The sequence below is a fragment of the Caretta caretta genome, chromosome 11 (assembly GCF_965140235.1).
Source record: "Caretta caretta isolate rCarCar2 chromosome 11, rCarCar1.hap1, whole genome shotgun sequence".
Lineage (NCBI taxonomy): Eukaryota > Metazoa > Chordata > Testudines > Cheloniidae > Caretta > Caretta caretta.
In genome coordinates this window covers 57,955,075-57,974,234 of record NC_134216.1, presented here as the reverse complement: position 1 = coordinate 57,974,234, position 19,160 = coordinate 57,955,075, and the positions used below count along the sequence as shown (strand labels likewise).

The 19,160-nt window shown below is 43.2% G+C and overlaps 1 protein-coding gene across 3 annotated transcripts; it reads right to left on the bottom strand.

The window, feature by feature from the left end:
• Positions 1-5,549: 5,549 nt before the first annotated feature.
• On the bottom strand, positions 5,550-16,096 carry LOC142068572 (SUN domain-containing protein 2-like). Of its 3 annotated transcripts, XM_075118050.1 has the most exons (6): positions 14,692-16,096; positions 12,551-12,632; positions 12,159-12,262; positions 8,301-8,468; positions 8,007-8,102; positions 5,550-6,994 (listed from the first exon to the last, which is right to left on the bottom strand). In XM_075118050.1, the coding sequence occupies exons 3-6, from the start codon at positions 12,207-12,209 to the stop codon at positions 6,881-6,883; spliced, it is 429 nt and encodes a 142-aa protein (XP_074974151.1). In that variant the 5' UTR covers positions 12,210-12,262; positions 12,551-12,632; positions 14,692-16,096; the 3' UTR covers positions 5,550-6,880. The 3 variants fall into 3 exon arrangements, with proteins under 3 accessions (XP_074974151.1, XP_074974152.1, XP_074974150.1); XM_075118051.1 differs by lacking the exon at positions 12,551-12,632; XM_075118049.1 differs by lacking the exon at positions 14,692-16,096 and having other exon boundaries at positions 12,551-12,987.
• Positions 16,097-19,160: the final 3,064 nt, after the last annotated feature.

The following is a 19,160-nucleotide window of genomic DNA, read 5'->3' as shown; positions in this document are numbered from 1 at the left end:
ATGCATTCAAGTAGGGGCTGGATCACCCTGAAGTACTGGGGCATCAGGAGCCACTTGAAACTTCTGTTATACCTTGTAAAATTAGCCCTGGAAATGCCAGGCTTGGTCCTTCTGCGGTACTCACCCAACAGGGCAATGTCAAGCATGCAGCCTGTCATAAATATAAAGGGAAGGGTAAACCCCTTTAAAATCCCTCCTGGCCAGAGGAAAAATCCTCTTACCTGTAAAGGGTTAAGAAGCTAAAGGTAACCTCGGTGACACCTGATCAAAATGACCAATGAAGAGACAAGATACTTTCAAAAGCTGGGAGGAGGGAGAAAAACAAAGGGTCTGTGTCTGTCTGTATGATGCTTTGGCCGGGGACAGAACAGGAATGGAGCCTTAGAACTTTTAGTAAGTAATCTAGCTAGGTATGTGTTAGATTATGATTTCTTTAAATGGCTGAGAAAATAGCTGTGCTGAATAGAATGAATATTCCTGTCTGTGTGTCTTTTTTGTAACTTAAGGTTTTGCCTAGAGGGATTCTCTATGTTTTGAATCTAATTACCCTGTAAGGTATTCACCATCCTGATTTTACAGAGGTGATTCCTTTACTTCTATTAAAAGTCTTCTTGTAAGAAAACTGAATGCTTTTTCATTGTTCTAAGATCCAAGGGTTTGGGTCTGTGGTCACCTAAGCACATTGGTGAGGATTTTTACCAAACCTTCCCCAGGAAGTGGGGTGCAAGGGTTGGGAGGATTTTGGGGGGACAGACATGTCCAAACTACATTTCCCAGTAAACCCAGATAAAGTTTGGTGGTGGCAGTGGAAATCCAAGGGTAAAATAATTTTGTACCTTGGGGAAGTTTTAACCTAAGCTGGTAAAAGTAAGCTTAGGAGGTTTTCATGCAGGTCCCCACATCTGTACCCTAGAGTTCAGAGTGGGGAAGGAACCTTGACACAGCCTCTTTCATTAGCCAGGTCTGAGAAATCTGTAACATTGGGCCCTATCCTCTGCTTCTTTAACATCTAGAAATGGCATTTCCCTGCAGCCCCTGGGAAACGGCAGCACTTTTGTGCATCACAACCACAGATTTATTTCCCATTCACCTTTCTATGAGGTCTCCATCCAGTAGCTCTGACTTCTTCATGGTTTTCAGAGCTACCATTTTCCTCAGAGGCTTGTATTGCACCAGGAACACCTGAAAGAAGGCATGGGTGGGGGAGTTAGTCCCACAGCTGAGTGTCTGCTTTTTAATGGCCACTCTAGTAAGTCTTCAGGGAAATGGACCTTTCTAAACCAGCCTTTCCCCTGAACAGCAGAGAAGCAGAAGTGCCAGAGCTGCAGGGAGACTCTCTGAGATCTGCAACATACAGAGTTTATGATGAAAGGTTTAGAGTGTCCCAGCAAACTGCAAATTGGGGAAAGAAACCATAGAGGTGGCCAGATAATGCTGCAGTTCTTGTCACCTTCCCTGCTGCTCAGATTCCTGGCCTCATGCTGGGGATGCTGGCTGCTTCAGTGCTGCAGGAGCTGAGACAGCAAATCACTTTGGTTCCTTACTGCCTAGGAGTTTCTCTGATGTCTTACAGCTGCTGGTTTGGCTCACATGGAATCATCTCCACTCTCACGGTGCAGTAGGAGGGGAAAACTGGCTGCAACCATTTCCTTATGAGACAGATCTGGTTTGATTTATCCAATGATAATGATAGATGAAACAGTTCTTTCGTTCTGTACATTTTAATTGGAACATGGTTAACATCCCCAAGTAAGCCTAGGACTCAATTCTAATTTGATTCAGTGCAGCAGTTCCACCTCCAGGGGGCAGGAGAGACACTTCTGACATTGCCTCCAAAACAAAGTGCAATTGCATGTTAAAGGTGAAAGAAATAATTCGAAGAAAAATAACCTGTCTACTGACTCAAAAACAGACTACTGTGCTTTTAAATACCGGGCTCCAATCCTGCAAAGATTTATGCATGAACTTAACTTTGAACTCAAATGGACTATTTAAATGCATAAAGCTAGGAATGTAAGTAACTCTTTGCAGGATCATGACATATATGGGACAAAGCATTTAATTTCAAGCCAAGAAAATACAGCTGGCATTACATCTTTTCCCTGCTATAGTTGATTATATTAGTATAAAATAGTAAAAGGAGACCAGCTCTCTCGCCAAAGGAGCAGAACTGAGAACAGTTTGTACTTTATCATCATGATATTTAAACAGCGGATTAACGGGTAAAATTGCTAATAGCAATGACTAATAATACCCAAGTATTTGATTGGCAGAAGCAGGGAGGTTTGGTTTGGTTTGTTGTGGTTTTGGTCTCCATCTCTCTATCCCTTCCCCCCAAAAGATCACTTGTGAGCAGGAAAATGTAGGAAAACATGAATGGGTAAAAAATGAATAAGATATTCTAATCATTTTGTTACTATAAATAAGATAAAATGTTCACAAATAATGAATTGCCTCATTGCTATAGAATCTTTAACCCTGCTGTTAATGTTGGCACACAGGTGCCAGAGAATTCAGAAGGGCCCATTTAATAGGAATATTGGATCTAAAGTAATGGAGTAGGTTGGTTACCTTTTCAGCAGAAAGTGAGAGAAGAAATTCCCAATGAAAGAGCAGGTTGGGGGTCTGTACCGGTGCTCCTTAATTTATTAACTCCGTCGAGACTGGAAATAGAGACTCTTTTGCCTGAACTGCCGTAATACAGGCCCCACAAGGAGTCATTATAACATCACAGCAGGACTACTGAGAATTCTGAGGCTTGCTGGCCTGAATCTGCAAAAATGACTTGTGATTTTGAGTATTCAATGTTCAGAGGGTGAGTGCTTACTTTCTGAAAACCTGGGCCCTTTAAGATGCCTCATGTTGAGCACCTAAAATTGAAGCAGCCAAAATCACTATAACTTTCGAGAAATGTAGGTCAGTCTTGACTATATATCTATGAACTTATTTTAAACTTTTCATTTATCATTAATTGCAATTTACACTCTCAGTCTACCTACACATTTTAGTTCATATAAATATATGTATTCCAACTAAGAAGTATATGTATAAGTATATGTATCCCAACTAAGCCTCCAGGCCTCTTAAATTTAAATATATATTACATTCTGTCAAAATGGACAGCAAGAAATATTTTGTAGCATACATTTATCAGGGTATACATTTCCCTTTTCCACACACACCAACTCGATAAAGAGACTAAAGAATTCTCTAACAGAAAGCAGTGCTGGGCATAGACTTTGTCAAAGCAATATATCACATACATCTAATTAGTCCTGTTTATCACAAGGGACTTGGGAACTTTTAGCCCATTGCAAAATGCCAGTTTTCAATATGTAAGATCTTTGCCATGGCAACCAGTTCATTAGTGAGCCGTACACTCGTGTATAATATTAGAAATAAGTTCTGGGAGCCTAGGACACATAAAACCATTTGAATCAGAGATTCTGTTGCTCATAATGTTTTGTTTTGCTCGTAACAGTATTTCTGGTGTAATTGCTCAGTTTTCAATACAGCAATAATGATGCACATTTTCTTGATAGACAGAACATGCAGAGTCAGGCTTTCCTCATTTCATGGTTTAACAGAACAAACCATATTTTCTTATGCACTACAGGTTTTCAAGGAGTCAACATAAAATTGCATCTCCTGGCAAGAAGATCATTTAAGATAGAGCCATACAGAATGATTATCCCTGGACCAATACATCTGTGGCCCAATCAAGGGAAAACGGTTGGTATGCTGGAGTTAGTCATACAGTCTAACAGGAAGAGAGCCAGACTGCCTAAAGAATGCAGAGGATTTCCCATTCATTGTTGTCCATGGGGCTACTAATTACATCAGTGATGGAAGATTTGATATGATCATGAAATAACTTGAGTGACCTAGTAATAGAATATAAAATGGGAGTGACACATGTCAACTTCTTAGAGAGCTTCTGAGGAATTTTCACAGATTTTAAAAGGCCAGAAGGGACCATTATGATCATCTAGTCTGACCTCGCCCTGCATAGCGCAGGCCACAGAATTCCAACTAGTGATTCTTGCCGTGGAGGGTGGTGTTCTCTCCTGCTACATAAAAGATAGAGACTGTAGACCAGTTCTAATTATCCATTATAATCTCCTGTTTTCTGTAGCTTTGGGGATGAATCAGGTTGTGGAGTGAATGAGGCTGTTGCCTGTAGGGTCTCCAGATTATCAGTTGCAGAAGCTGGAAGCTGTCTAGTTCTTTTTTGAACCCTGTTTAACAAAAAGCTGTGAACTGCACTGAAATTTGTGAGTTAAGAAAAACACAGGCTAAAGCTCTGAACCTGCAAGCTGAAGAACCCCATACCTGCATGGAGCCCCAATGGCATTTAAATCAGGATGGCGAACAGTGGTTCCGGGGCACTGCCCACCAACAGCAAACTCCGTCAGGCCAGGGCAATCCTCAGGAGGTGAAAAACCCTCAGTTTCTATCCCCTTTGGGCCTCCAGACCCATGTAAAGGGGGATGGGGGGGGGGAAGAGAGAAGAGCACCTGCCCACAGAGTTTAACACACACACAGCTGCTTGCAGAAAACTTATATCATCAGGGTATATTAAAATAATCACAAATATCCATCATTTTCTTTGGGCTTTTCCTTCCACAGGCATTAACCATTGGCATTTTGCCATTCAGATGAAATTACTATTATTTATAGAGAAAATATATTCTTTTAAACAGAATGCTAGTTATCATTACAGCATATACCGTGTAATTTTAGGGTGTCTTATTGATTGGTGATAACTTTGCTGTCAGACAGAGTGAGATGAATTTGGCTTTACTAATAAAAGCAGCAAAAATTTCTTTTATTTTCACTTTCTGAAGAAAATAGTCTGGATTATTTTTTTTAAAAAAGCACAGTTTTAGGTGGAAGATGTTTAAATCCCTAAAATACAGCAGATTTAGCTCTGTCCATTTTGATCATCTCAGGACATCTCTTACCTGGCATAATGTGAAATCAAAATTGAAACCAGAAGCAGTTACAAACGTTTTCCCTACCAGTATTATTAGAACAGTGTAAACTCTCTTGAAGAGGAAAGCACCAGTATAAAGTAACCAATATCCTATTAGAGTTTCAAAGCACTCAGAATCATGGCAGCTGTATGATACCAGTAGTTGACATGTGCCATGTTCAATGAAAAAATATTTATTTCCCCTTCAAACAGCTAGATTTGCTTTGTACTTTATTTTTTCCAGTAGGAGGCCACAGACATCAGGGCATGGCAAAAACTGCCAAAGGACCTATTATGAAATGCTGTCATCTGAGATAGTGAGAAGTCTTCCATTACAAGGAGTTACAGAGACACTGCTATGCCAGTAACAAGTTGTCTCTACTCAGCAAGAGTTTAAAAGGACACAAGTTAAATTTGTGCCAATAAAAAATAAATTTAGAAAACCATAAAACCAGTAGGAATGTTGACACCATTTTTTTTAACATTGCAGGGAAGACTGTTAGTTGTTAAATCAACATCCCTCTGTAGTGTTTGAAACCCAAACATTGCAGCACTAGTAACCTAAAAGCATAACTGACTATAAACATGTCCAAAACTTTTATTTTAATTTCTGTCTGCTTTGACACTAACAAAAACAAACAAACAGCAATGAGTGGATTTCTGAAATTCTTGCACGTATAATAATCTAATGCACTATTAGGAAAGAGGTGTTTACAATATATGGGACTAGATCCCCACCTGGTGTAAAGTGATGGAGCTATGCTGATTTTTACACCAAGGATCTGTCCTATGATTTGTTAAAGGGTCCCTTTAGGTCTTTTTTTAGATTGTAAATTGTTCAGGGCAGGGACCTTGAATGAAATCCTGACTCCACTGAAGTCAATAATAAAGCTCCTATTGACTTCAGTGGAACCAGGATTTCACCCCTTTTCTTCCTGTCTGGAAAATGACTAGCACGCTTTGGGTTATACTGTATATAAAATGACACCTAGTGAGGTGACTGTTCTTTCCAAACATGCAGAGCTGCATTTTAATAGTAGATGACTGAGAGTTTCCTTAAGAAGGAGGATCTCTTGGGTAGGGTGACCAGATGTCCCGATTTTATAGGGACAGTCCTGATTTTGGGGTGTTTTTCTCAAATAGGCTCCTATTACCGCCCCACCCCCATCCCGATTTTTCACACTTGCTGTCTGGTCATCCTGCTTTTGGGTAGCCAAGACTTGGCTGCCTCAGCCCAGCATGGGTGCTTGCTCATTTTGAAAGACACCAGAATCACATAGACTGCCTAAGAATGTCTTGAATAGGGCTTAAAACATGGTTCTGCTCTGAAAAGTGACACTAAAAATACTATTGTGGGCTCCAGTCTTGTTGTGGCTCCCCTTTCCAGATCAAAATGACAAGTAGAATTATATTTCTATACTAATTGCCAGCCCCTTGGAATTTGAAAGTCCAGCTGGGTTCTTTCTGATTAATGCATCAGCAACAGTAAAATCCATTCTACAAATGAAGCCTTGTTAACAATTCTGTTGATGGTATACAAGCTGGAACAGAATCAAGCTCAGTCTCTCCTAAAAGTACTGACTCAGCAGTATTAAATCGGACTTGTTAAAACGTACTCTGACCAACTAAATCGGCAAATAGGATTCAGATAATACTCTGGGAGCAGATCAGTGGAGTACGGAGGTGTCATTTTTACAGTGTCACTTTCTGCCCGTAGCCACAAGTCGGATTTTAGGAATCGGGTTACATTTCATTAACCATCTTCTCCAATCTGGAGTGAGTCAAAAGTAATACAGAGAAACAGGGCTGCTTCCATTTGCTGTTACTGGCCAGACCAACACTATCAAAGCAAACATGTTACCCAGAAGTAATTATTTATTGCATGGATTCTTGCTGGCAGGTTCATCAGAGTGCTGGGTCCCCATGCACACGAAGCCCATAAATGCATGTATAGTTTTGGTGGCCCCAGTTGCTCAGGACTCTCAGCTGTAGGTATCCAAATCGATCTGCGTTTGCATCCTGAGGGAGGGAAAAGAACCAGAGGTGTAGAAACTCACTGGTTTATGCCTTAAGGAGATGTTTCACTGCATCCACTCCCTCTGCCATGCACTCATGTAAATAAGTGCAGGGCATAATGGGTTTGGCTGGAGGGGAGGTTGAAGAAGTATCCCCCCTCTGCTGCTTTCCCCCTTTGCCCCATCAAACTGCCTCCAACCCCATTCTACCACACATGTGACGAGAACATAGTGACGAATATGGAGCCGTCCTGTAATCATTCGTTGGTACTGTATGTTGGCTTGGTTACTGGGATATTTTTTGAATGACTAGCTTGGGTTGACTCATCCAGGCAGGAAGGAGAAGAATGACTCCAGCACCCGCTCACCAGACACTTATGAGTTGTTAAGGGACAATGCCAGATTCTGGCTCTGGTGTCCTGCCAACCTATGAAATGGTTTGACTAGAAGTGGCCAAGGCCCATAAACACAAGAGAATAAAAAAAAATAGCAGGGTTGAAAGAGGGCCACTCTCAAGGAGAGGGAGAACCCACAGGGAAAGCAGACCCAGACCCAGAAGCCCCCTGGGAAGTTTGAAGAAGTGAGACCTGTGTCTAGGTTGCCATCATGGGATGGTAGGAGTCATGGAAAGATAGATGTGTGTGGGCTGGGGTTTTAAACCTTTTCCCTCTCATGCTTTGTTCCTATTACTAAATAAATACTACGTTTGTTTTAAGAATGTTGTTTGGTTATTATGTACCTCTGGTCACTGGTTCCCAAAGGCAAGAACCTCAGTCAGCCCTTCAGGGTAATAATAGTTGATCCACTGGGTACTATAGCATGGGATACTTGCAAAATCCCACTCTGGGCTAGGTAAAGGGACAATGGCCTGACACCAGAGGGGGTGCACTCGGAGAGAGACTAGAGAGGGGACTGAGGGGCTGCTAGCCCTATCACTGTGACAAATATTTTTCAGCATCATGGTTGGATCAAATGAAGCAATACATTCTTCTTCCAGTTTCCACTCCAAAGCATACCTCCAGCTTGAATGTTTGGACGGGGAACCCTTCCTGATCATAGATAAACTCCCCTAAGAAGGCACCTTCCTTCTCTCCAAAGCCGTCTTTCAGCCCCTGAAAGAAGAAACAGGAAGGGGGAGGAATTTCAACAATTCCAGGGCCAGAGGCAAACAACATGCTGATCAAAGGCTACTGCAGCGTGCCACAAATCCCACTGTGTGATCGGCCCTCAGTACCAACCAGCTCTGACATGTGAGCGAGCAGGAAGCATGCAGAGGTCAGTTTCTTTACAAAGGTAAGAAAGTTACTCACATAGATGGCAAAGTTCTTTGGGGCACTGGATATTTCTTCTGTCTGAGAGTCTTCCTTGGCAATATGATCCAGCGTGACAGCAAACGGATGGATGATTCTGGATAATTTAATCACGACATAGCCACGAGATCCATGCAGGGCCCAGCAGTTCCCTGGGGTGTTATCCCGCTGGAACCCATACAGAATATAAAATAGTGAATTGCATTTCAGACATGTCTAGATGACCTGGCGGTCCCTTCAGGCATTACAGTTTGTGACTCTCTAGCTACATGATCCCATATCATGAGCAAAATATTCCGGTGGCAAAGAAATTCCAGGTTGTCAGTGTCACTAGCAAATATTAAAATGGGGAACAAAAAGATTTTTTGTTGTTGTGAATGTCACAAATCAGAGTAGATGGACTGCTGACATTTTTAGTAATCAAGTCAATTAGAGCTTTTCTGGGAGTGCAATGGGATGGTGTTGAAAATGCCATTGATGGACCTGTGTATATATACACCCCAGACCAACAATGTAAACACACACACACACACACACACAAATGAAGCAAGGCACGCAGGTAGGTTGTCAATCAAAACATGTAATAACCATGAACTGGTTAGCTCAAATCATGGTAACAGTCCAAACAGCAGATATTTAGTAGCAGGCCCCGAGTAGCTGCACACACCCAATGCTTTGCACACCTACAGAGCCTTAACCAGGAAAAGAACCACAGCACTGAGTTCAGGGAGAAGGATCCAGGAATAGGAACAAGGAGCAGGCTGCGGGAAGCAGGAAGGCAACACACACATCAGTCATCACAATTTCTTTCCCTTCTCCCCAAAAGCTCAGCAGTACCTGGGCAGAGGCACCAGCCGTAGCTTATGTCTCTGATGCACAACTTCTCCAATTGGTCACGTGACATCATCATACACAGAAAATCTTCCCAATCTGTTCCCCTGGCAGCAGGCAGTATGTCTTGGTGATTAACACCACGTTCTCCCCAGGGTAAAAGTACTTATTGCATTCTGTATCCTGCAGCCACGTCACGAATATCAAAAATGCTGCCAGACCCTAGCCTAACGGACACTGCTTGTCCAGGATAGAAAGGCTGGAATCTTTCATGGATACGCTTGTTGAAAACTCATATTTCCTCATCTCAAAAGTCAGCTTCAAGAATGGAGAAAGGGTGGGCTGTACCTTTCCCATCAGCATAGACAACTTGGTCCTCAGAGGCTGGCTGAAGAGCCAGTAGAATGGGGTTTTCTCAACACTTTCATGAGAGGTACTCCGAATATCATATAAAGCATGAGTTAATGCAGTATCCAGTACGCAGGTAACGTACTTCTTCAGACTCCCATGCAGTCTCTCCACTGCCCTATTTCCTTGGGAATGGTACACAGCTGAATAATAATGTGTTGTACCAATACCCATCAGAAAGCATTCAAATGCTCTTGATATGAAAGGCATCCCCTTAACTGAAAGGCGGCTTTCTGGCAGGTCAAACACAGCAAGACAAGGGGTTAGGCAAGAAATGAGTTCTGTTAATGCCTTGTGAAATTATGAATGCAAAGGCATAACATGAGTAATATTCTATAACAATCAATAGTGTGTAACCATGCAGTGCAATTGAGAGGCCACTAACATCCACTGCAATTCTCTGCCATGGTCTGTCTATGACTGCTGGTTGCAAAGGGGATGAAGGAACAGTAGTTCTGTGCTGATCCAATGCCTATTCTGGGTACATCAGAGCATAAAAACCTGACCCACTATTAGCAATGCTGGGAATTTTTAAAGCCATTTCCTTAGTGCAGACAGGGCCTAAAAGAATAGATCCGTATTTTAGAATCATAGAATATCAGGGTTGGAAGGGACCTCAGGAGGTCATCTAGTCCAACCTCCTGCTCAAAGCAGGACCAATCCCCAATTAAGTCATCCCAGCCTGGGCTTTGTCAAGCCTGACCTTAAAAACTTCTAAGGAAGGAGATTCTACCACCTCCCTAGGTAACGCATTCCAGTGTTTCACCACCCTCCTAAAATTTTAAGCCCCAATTTTTGCCCCAGATCCCTAAATGGCCCCCGCAAGGATTGAACTCACAACCCTGGGTTTAGCAGGCCAATGCTCAAACCACTGAGCTATCCCTCACCCCCTCCCAGACTATTATACAAACTGCCTCAAATACTCTGCAACTAGATAGGTCCACTATAAAATGGGAATAATAATAATGCTTATCCATATTGGTGAATTGCTTTGAGATCTGCAGATCGAAATGCACTAAGTATATTGGCCACATTCTCAGAGGGATTAACCAAGGCAGAATGACATTTAGTGATTTGGCTGGGGCAATTTAAGACTTGGGTTCCACTCTTGGGTCTGATACTTAACTTTCTATGACTGTCAATACTTTTTTACTACTCTTCATCGTAAAGGTAGGCTGTGGTACCTGTAAATTTGTGGTTAACTCAACTACTAGACTGAATCTGCAGGTCTTGTGTAATGTGAATTGATTGGGACCAGTCCATGCCAGAGCCATTATTAACTTGACCTCAGTCACTCACTGCTTCAATTGAATAATATGGATGCCCACTCATCCATTTATTTAAAAAAACCAAAGTCATTTAATTGCACAAAATAGAACATGAAATATTTATTTAAATAAGTGATACCCAGCTCAGTTCTCAAAACAAGACACTTCATTTACAAAACCCATTAAGGTTGTTAAGTAACAACAATATAGGTTCCATCACTTTTCAAAACTTAAATCATCTAAAAAGCCAGGAAATGTATAGTTAAGGACATTGCTGCCCACATAACTATCACAGTCTTACCAAACAAAGAAATATATACTGCATTAATTCATATCCACAATAATGGACGGGTGCCTACATCATTTTATAATGTCAGTCTTAAAAACTTTTCTTGTTATGCTACATATACAAAGTTATAACCGTGCATTTCTTTGTTCTGGATTAGAATGTGTCCCTATGTGTTTTCTCAGCAGAAGATTTATGGCCTGAACTAGAAATTAGCTTGCTTTTTAACAACTGAGTTTTGTAATTGATGTGATAGGCGACCATATCATCACTTTAACAACTTTACCATTTTTTTTTAAATGCAGGATTTGTATGTGTGTGTTTTGGAACAAACTGAAATAGTCTTCTAAATTATTCTGGCTCTGTTTTGATTCAATCCTAGTCTAGGGTTTAAATTTCAGAATTATTTTGATCCCTATAAAGCAAAATATTTGAAAAGGGCCTCAACTGCTCTTCCCTTCCCTCCTTTCTCCTCTGCCTTACTTCCAAGACCCCAGTTTGAGAATTCTGTGTTTCCTTGGCAACTGGGAATGACATCAAACACCCAGAGTGGTACAGGGAGATGCTATATTCAGTGCGGTAGTAATATTCTAGGATAGGGAAGCCAGTCTACTTCCCTATTACAAAAGCCTCTCTCTTCCTAGAGCATCAATTTGTTAGGACTCATGCCTTCTTAACTGTGGGTAGAGGGAGTTTCTGTCTTTTTTCTAGTGTCCCAATCTTGAGACAGTTGTGATCCTGGTCTCTTGAGAACTTTTTGTTTTTTAGAGTAATATCCCCATCTGAAATGTCATCCATTAGCTTTGCATTTGGCACTGTGATAGCTGACACCCTGTTTAGATCTCTTAGCAGGTCCTGCTTCCACTCACATTGCTCTTGCTAATGAAGACAGCTGATCTAATCTGCAGGGGTCAATTCGCTCAGCTGGAGACTTATGTTTTGTCTCTTACTGGACAGGGGACTCTGCCTTCACAATATCATCTGAGGGCTGGTTGAGGTGGTGGGGGAAGGGAGGATTAAGCCACGAAAAGAGAAAAAACAGGTGGAGTTCCATGGCATTCCTACCTGTAGAATCACATCTGGAGATCGTGAATATTCCCAGCAGAGTCCAAACATACAGATATGCGCACCTGTCTTGTAGCTTTCACTGTATTTCACAACAGAGGCACCTGCAGATATTACAGCATGTGTGAGAAAGTTTCACATCCAGACATACTAGAAGACATAAGGAACAGCTCCAGAATAAGTTACATTTGGACAGTACCATATGTGCACCAGACAGATATGCAATTCCCTAGTGTATACAGGGAATAGACTTTGAAGTCTATTCTTGTGATCTAACTCTTGGCTATGCTAATAGGAACTAGGCTTGGGCATTTATCTTCCATTCACCCCCAATTAAGAGCATCCTTCGCTGTGGAAGAGGAGAGAGCCCATTTTACTTAAGTTTGGCTTACCCAATGACTTCAGAGCAAAGTCCTCCCTCTGGATGTGGTCACTGTTGCCCTGTACCCAACCATCCACTGACCTGACTGGATGCTGTAAAGGAGACACCAAGTGAGGGAACGCTACACAGAATAACACCTAGAGGTACCTGAATGGACACATCCCATCTGGGCTTAGACAGTTATTTTCCAGGATCTCTGCTCAACAAGTCAGCAATGATGCCTGCATTCCACACACCGCAGCACAAATGTGGTATCCATCAGCCATCCCCATAAAAGGATTCTTTGCCTTAGTCCTAGTGGACAGATCTCCAAGACTATCAGCATAATTGGTGATAATTAGCCTCCTTGTGAAGAGCTTGAGCTTGGATTGGACTTTCTCTGTCCTGTGCTGATCAGCGGTTTGTTCCAACCCTCTTCTTCCCCTTCCCTCAATCTCTTCACCTCAGCTTCACTCCACTCCTGTCCCTCTTACCCCAGCCCTGGCCCCCTGCCTCCTTTTCCTTCCATGTCCCCTCTCCCTTTCCTTGGTTTTCCATTTAGCTTATCTCCTCCTAACTAAACCCACCTCCCACAAAATAAAACACAATATGGCACTATCACCATGTTTGCCACCATCCTGTCATTCACTCTGATTGTGTTCTCCCCCTTCACCCACATTGTGGCTGTCTTCTCTCTATATATTGTAAACTCTTCAAGGAACGGACTGATATTACTCTGTTTGTATAGAACCTAGCACCATGGGGCCCTATCTTGGGTGGCCCTAAGGCACCACCGTAACAAACATGATTACTAATTAACAATAACAAACAGGACTGAATGAGTCACATGAACTGGACTCCTCTGTCCAACACAACGTGTTCTCCAATAGAAGGGCGAGATGGAAGGGTATGTGGGGGTGGATAGCACTGTCATTGTCCAGGCTATTCCTCCTCTGTGGATAAATAGAACTTCAGCCTCCAGGACCTGCCCTCGTGCAAAGACCCTCTAGAATTTAACCAAGATTAAACCAGTATGGTTCTATAGAAGTTATTCTAAAAATCTATAACATTTCATAGAAAGTTATACCCTTTCTATTGTTTTGTGTGAGCCCCCTACAGAATTCAGTAGCAGGGCTATCCTTTACTATTCAATTCTATAGTATGGCTCAAAAAAGCCATCCATTCTGATGGTTTTCTAGAGGAATTATTCATCAGGGTGGGTTTGGTACCTTCACTTTTAAAATAAATGTAACATAGTGTTACAGGGTTGGGCCAGATGGCTAGAGGAGAGTGATCAAAGGGAGATATATTAGCCCCAGATTAAGCAGGTCCCTTTTCCCTGGGTAAGGTAACAGGGGCAGTTCCAGAACAATCAGGAACTTGCTGGAACCAATTAAGGCAGGCAGGCTAATCAGGGCACCTGGTTTAAAAAGGACCTCACTTCAGTCAGTCAGTGAGGGATGCGCAAGGAGCTGAGAGTGAGAGGGTGTGCTACTGGAGGACTGAGGAGTACAAATGTCATCTGGTATCAGGAGGAAGGTCCTGTAGTGAGGATAAAGAAGGTGTTGGGAGGAGTACCCTGGGGAAGTAGTCCAGGGAGTTGTAGCTGTCACACAACTGTGATCCACAGGGCCCTGGGCTGGAACCCAGAGTAGAGGGTGGGCCCGGGTTCCCCTCATCCTTCTCTCCCCTATTGGATATAAGAGGAGTTGACCTAGACTGTGGGTCCCACCAGAGGGAAAGGTCTCTGGCCTGTCCCCTGACCCACTAGGTGGATCAGCAGAGACAGTGGGGATTGTTCTCCTTCCTTTTCTCCATGCTGGCCAGTGACGAGGTTAGCTGAGTGAACAGCGGGTTTGAGCCACAAGCAAGGGCTTCCGTGAATCTCTGAGGCGAGCAAATCCGCCAATAAGCACAGGACCCACCAAGGCCGAGGAGGAACTTTGTCACAGTAGATGAAAGCCATCGTGTAGCAGTAGGTGAAGTTATGACACTAATACAAAGAAGCTCAAAGCAGTGGCATTTGGGCTGACATGGATGGGCCATGGCTGTCCCCAGACAGTTTCCACATGCCTGAAAGGCCCTCAAAGCCATGTAAACTTATTACCCATCTGAACTTAGGTCCATTTTCCAAGACTAAAATAAAAAACAACTACACATTCTGGTCCTCACTTTCTTTGTCCTCCGATGCTGCTGACCATGGGTCTTTGCTAGAGTTGCTACTTGGGTCTGCAGCTCAGCGATCTGCCCTCGGAGGTTGTCAATTTCCCACTGAAGGTGTTGCTGAAGAATCTCATTCTGGTGTCTTTATAAACAACAATGAGCAGACATCAGGAAATGCCATTTCAGACTAAGCTGTCACACGTGTGCGCGAGCTACTGTAGCCAGACAGCCAGCCGCCCCCCTTTCCCCCCTCAGACCAGCATTGCTGGAAACACAGGAGGAAGCCGGAACAGGGCACTTAACATATATTCCAGCACAGCCTTTGAAGCTGTGAAAAGCACAGGTGTGCTGCTACAATGTGCCTCTGGGAACATATACAACGATTAAGCTCACAGCAGGCAGAGGCCCTGTGACAGACATGGCTCTTAGCCCCTACTAAATAGCGTGATGCACACACCCCAACATCCTAGGTGGGAAAATATTTACCCTGATAAAAGAAATGTCCAGTAGTCGAAACTTATTGTTTCTCTCCCTTGCAAGTGTAAACTACTCTTGCGAAAGCTGGCGTCACCCAGATAGACCAGCCTCAATTTGGCATAAGAAAGGAGAAAGAGAATAAAGGAGTACAGAGGTATAAGTAGGGGACCTACAGCACCATGATTTTTGAGTGCTTTTCACTATCTATCTGCTGGTCAGATAAGTGACAGCCTCCCAAGGCTTCTGCAGCTAAGAGGGTCCCTAAGCCTTGTCCCTTATTCGTCTTTCCGCGGAATTGAGTGACCGATCCTGGTTTGGCACCGCTGGAATCGAGAGATGCAAGGAGGGTAAGAAGCACCCACACCTGATCTCCTACCTTTAGTGTACACATATTTTGAAATAGAGCTCTATACTTTGTTTTCTTTCTTTGGGATTGTGGCTTCAGTTTTGTAACTTGTTTGTGTGTGTAACATCTCTACATTTAAATAAGTAGGCACTAGCAATTTTGTAACCACATGATTAGAATCTAGCTTAATAAATTTTGGTAACCATTTATGCATAAGCCTGACTTGTTTTCTCTGGTTTACTGTAAAGCAGCCAACACAATTAAAGAACCTCAGCCGTTTTGGCTCTAAAGCCTGGCCATTAGGTGAAGAGTACTAAGAGCCTAGCGTTGAGTTGTGCCGCCTCCACGGGGCAAACTCTTGGGGCACCTGTCAGTCAGTATTGACTGCCCGCTGCGAAGGAGCTCTGAGCTCTAGCAGTTAAAGTCACAGGTGGTTAGGACCTTGGGGCATCCGTCAGCCTAGCCCGGGCTGCCCGCCGCGAAGGGACAGTGCGTCCTAGCGGTTAAAGTCACGGATGGTATAAACGGGCATAGCTGGCACCTCACCAAACATCCTTGGCCGTCGGCTAACAGCTACCCCCACCAGTGGTACAGAGAGGGGGCAGGAAGCAGACTCCTTAGCACACAGGTGGAGACAGAGAGAGAAGGTGAGCCACAAAGGTCAGGATTTCAGGCCTTCCACACCTCTGTGCCCCTCCCAGGCCATTTTCTTCAATGTAGACTTATGGGAAGAGCTGCCTCCAGTGAGGGTGCTTTCTCCAGGGCTCTCATTCTGGTCCCTGAAGTAAGGGGCACTAGGGTAATGACCTCAGTGTGCCCCAATGGCAGGCAGCAGATGTGATAGAGTTTCCCTTTCCCATATGCGTGTTAGTATTTCCCTTTCCCCTACATATGGAGCACATCCTGCATGTTACCACAACCATACCTTGAAGCAGGAAGCTCATGGTCTCTCAAGGCAGCAACTGCACAAGGTGAGCCAACAGAGAAGAGAAGAGGAGTTGGGCTCAGCTAGAGCTCACCTCTCCTAGTTCTCAGCCAGTACATACAGCTCCCCCACTACAAAGCTTCCAGCCCACATGCCACAGGTTAAGCATTTGAGAATTCAGAAGAGAAAACTTGAACTAGGGTCTGTTGTGTCAACCCCACCACAGCACAAGCTGCCAGGAGACCAGTCAGAGCTCCTGGGACTGTAATAATCACATTGGTGCTTCACCCTTTTCCACGTAACCCCAGGTTATGGTGAGCAAAGCTCTCTTCAAAGAATCCTTTTTACCTGAGCTTCAATTTCATCTGCTGCTTGCAGGTCTCAGAGGGTAAGAGAAAGCCACGCACAAATGCTAGAGAGGAAATAGCTAGGTTAACAGTTTTCTGCATGCATCAGCAGCTGTATATATATATATATATATATATACATATATATATATGGTGCAGGATTATATAACTGTACATAACGCTGTTCACATTCTAATCACCACCACAACACAAAGAATGTAATTTTTTTGGTTTATATTGATAAAAGTGACCTGAAAAGTTGAACACACAAATTTTACCTGACAGGTTTTTTGCTTTCCTGGAAAAGAAGAGTAGGCGAAAAACTCCCCAAATAACAGCAACTCCTAGAGTCAATATATTTATCTATTAAAGCAGGACTAAAGGATTTTAAGTCAGAAGTAAATGCCAGAGCTGCCCAGCCCAAGCACTTTTGGGATGATGTTGAGCAGAAGGGGAACATTCATAGTTTCTACATCCAGAAGAAACAAGGCTGATCATCTAACCCTGCATAAACACAGGCCGTAGAATTTCATCCCGTCATCAAGCTCTTACCTTGTGGCTGAGGTACAGCATATTTTTTTAGAAAGGCATCCAGTCTTGATTTAAAGACCTCAAGTGATGGATATGACAAAACAGCCCTTGCTTAATCGTTCCAGTGATTTATGACCCTCACTGTTAAAAATCTGTACCTTATTCCTAGCTTGAATTTATCTGGCTTCAGCTTCCAGCCACTAGATCTTCTTATGCCTTTGTCTGCTAAGTTAAAGAGCCTTCTACTCTCAGAAATCTTTCCCCTGCGATGGCACTTACAGACGGTGACCAAGTCACCTCTTAACCCTTCACTTTTGATAAACTAAATAGATTGAGAGTCCTAAATCCCACACTGAAAAGCAGGTTTCTAAACCCTGAATCATGCTTAATGCTCTTTTCTGAACCCTTTCCCACATCCTTTTTGAAGTGTGGGCATCAGAATTAGGCACAGTATTCCAGTAATGGTCTCCCCGGTACTGTATAGAGGTAGTGTTGTATTTTCTGTTTATAAATTCTAGGGTTGCGTTTGCTTTTTTAACCAAAGCAATATGCTGTGCACTCGTGTTCAGTTGGTTATCCACCACCACAACACCCGAGTCCTCCTCAGATTCTCTTCTTTCCAGGATACATGGTCCATTGTGCTCCTTAGACAGAGGACAGAAGTGTCACCGCTGCCCCTCATGAGTCAGATACAAAATTTACAGAAGAAGGAAAGAGAACTGGATTGGTAGTGGGATTATGAGAGTCTTTCACTACTAGTTTGCTCATTTACACCTAGGTTTGGTCTAGCAGTGACTCAATATCATTACCATCTATCAACTATGCCATGGTAGGCCAGCTTCTAGCAGATAAACATGGACATCACAAATAGCACTCTCAACAAGGAGCCAAGAACTGAACTGGCCCAGGAGACAAAGTACTCTCTCACTTACAGAGGCAGTTCTTTGGGGTAGGGAGTAACGCATTTTGAAAGGACAAGCTACATTACAGCTGCTGATGCTACTTTCCCTGTGGGTGAGGGGGAAGAAGGAAGAGTTCATTTTCCAGGTCTTTCGTCAGCACCAAATATAATATAATAAAAATATTTCGAAAGGTGAGGACCCAAAGGACTCCAATTTTAAATGGCCTTAACCAAGGGCTAGGTTTTGGCATGAAACTAAAACAATTCCTTGACAGATAAGAGGAATTCCTAGTATAGCAAGAAAGTTTAACCCTGACCGCAAATCCTTTCAAGCACTCACCAGAAAAGATGCCCAACAGGAATATTATTGCCAGAAAAGCAACCATCTTCATCACTCTCCTGGACTGGTCCTCTGTGTGGGGGGGAAAACAGTCCCACATGGAAATTGGTGCAATGCATTCTTTATTCATCTTTGTCATTAGAACTGGGCCAACAATAGAAGATTGTAATCAGAGTGATCCTGCAGGACACTATGCCACTTGCTTTGGTGCAGGAGACCCATCCCTGGCATCAGTGAGGAGCATGGGGATTCTTTCGGCTTTGCTTTGGTAGCTGGGGCTGGAAGAATGGATTTCACAGTGGCTAGTGGTTGCACAGTAGTATCTGAACAGCGGAGTGCAGAACAGAATCTCAGAGTCCAGTTGCCTTAGCAGCTACAGAGCAGATTGTCATGTTGGTAGTGGGACAGATGCAGCCAGACACAAAGGGTAGCTATTATTCCTTGCTGTTATGAGGGAAGGACAGTGTGAGGTGTTAGGGCAAGGCTATGAAGAGTATAGGGAGAAATGCAGCTTCTAAAGGAAGCCAGTAGGTTTAATATTGAAGCTTTACTTCTCAGACTGGTTAACTCTGCAATCCTGAATAGTCAGTGATTGTGTGACTGTCCCCTTG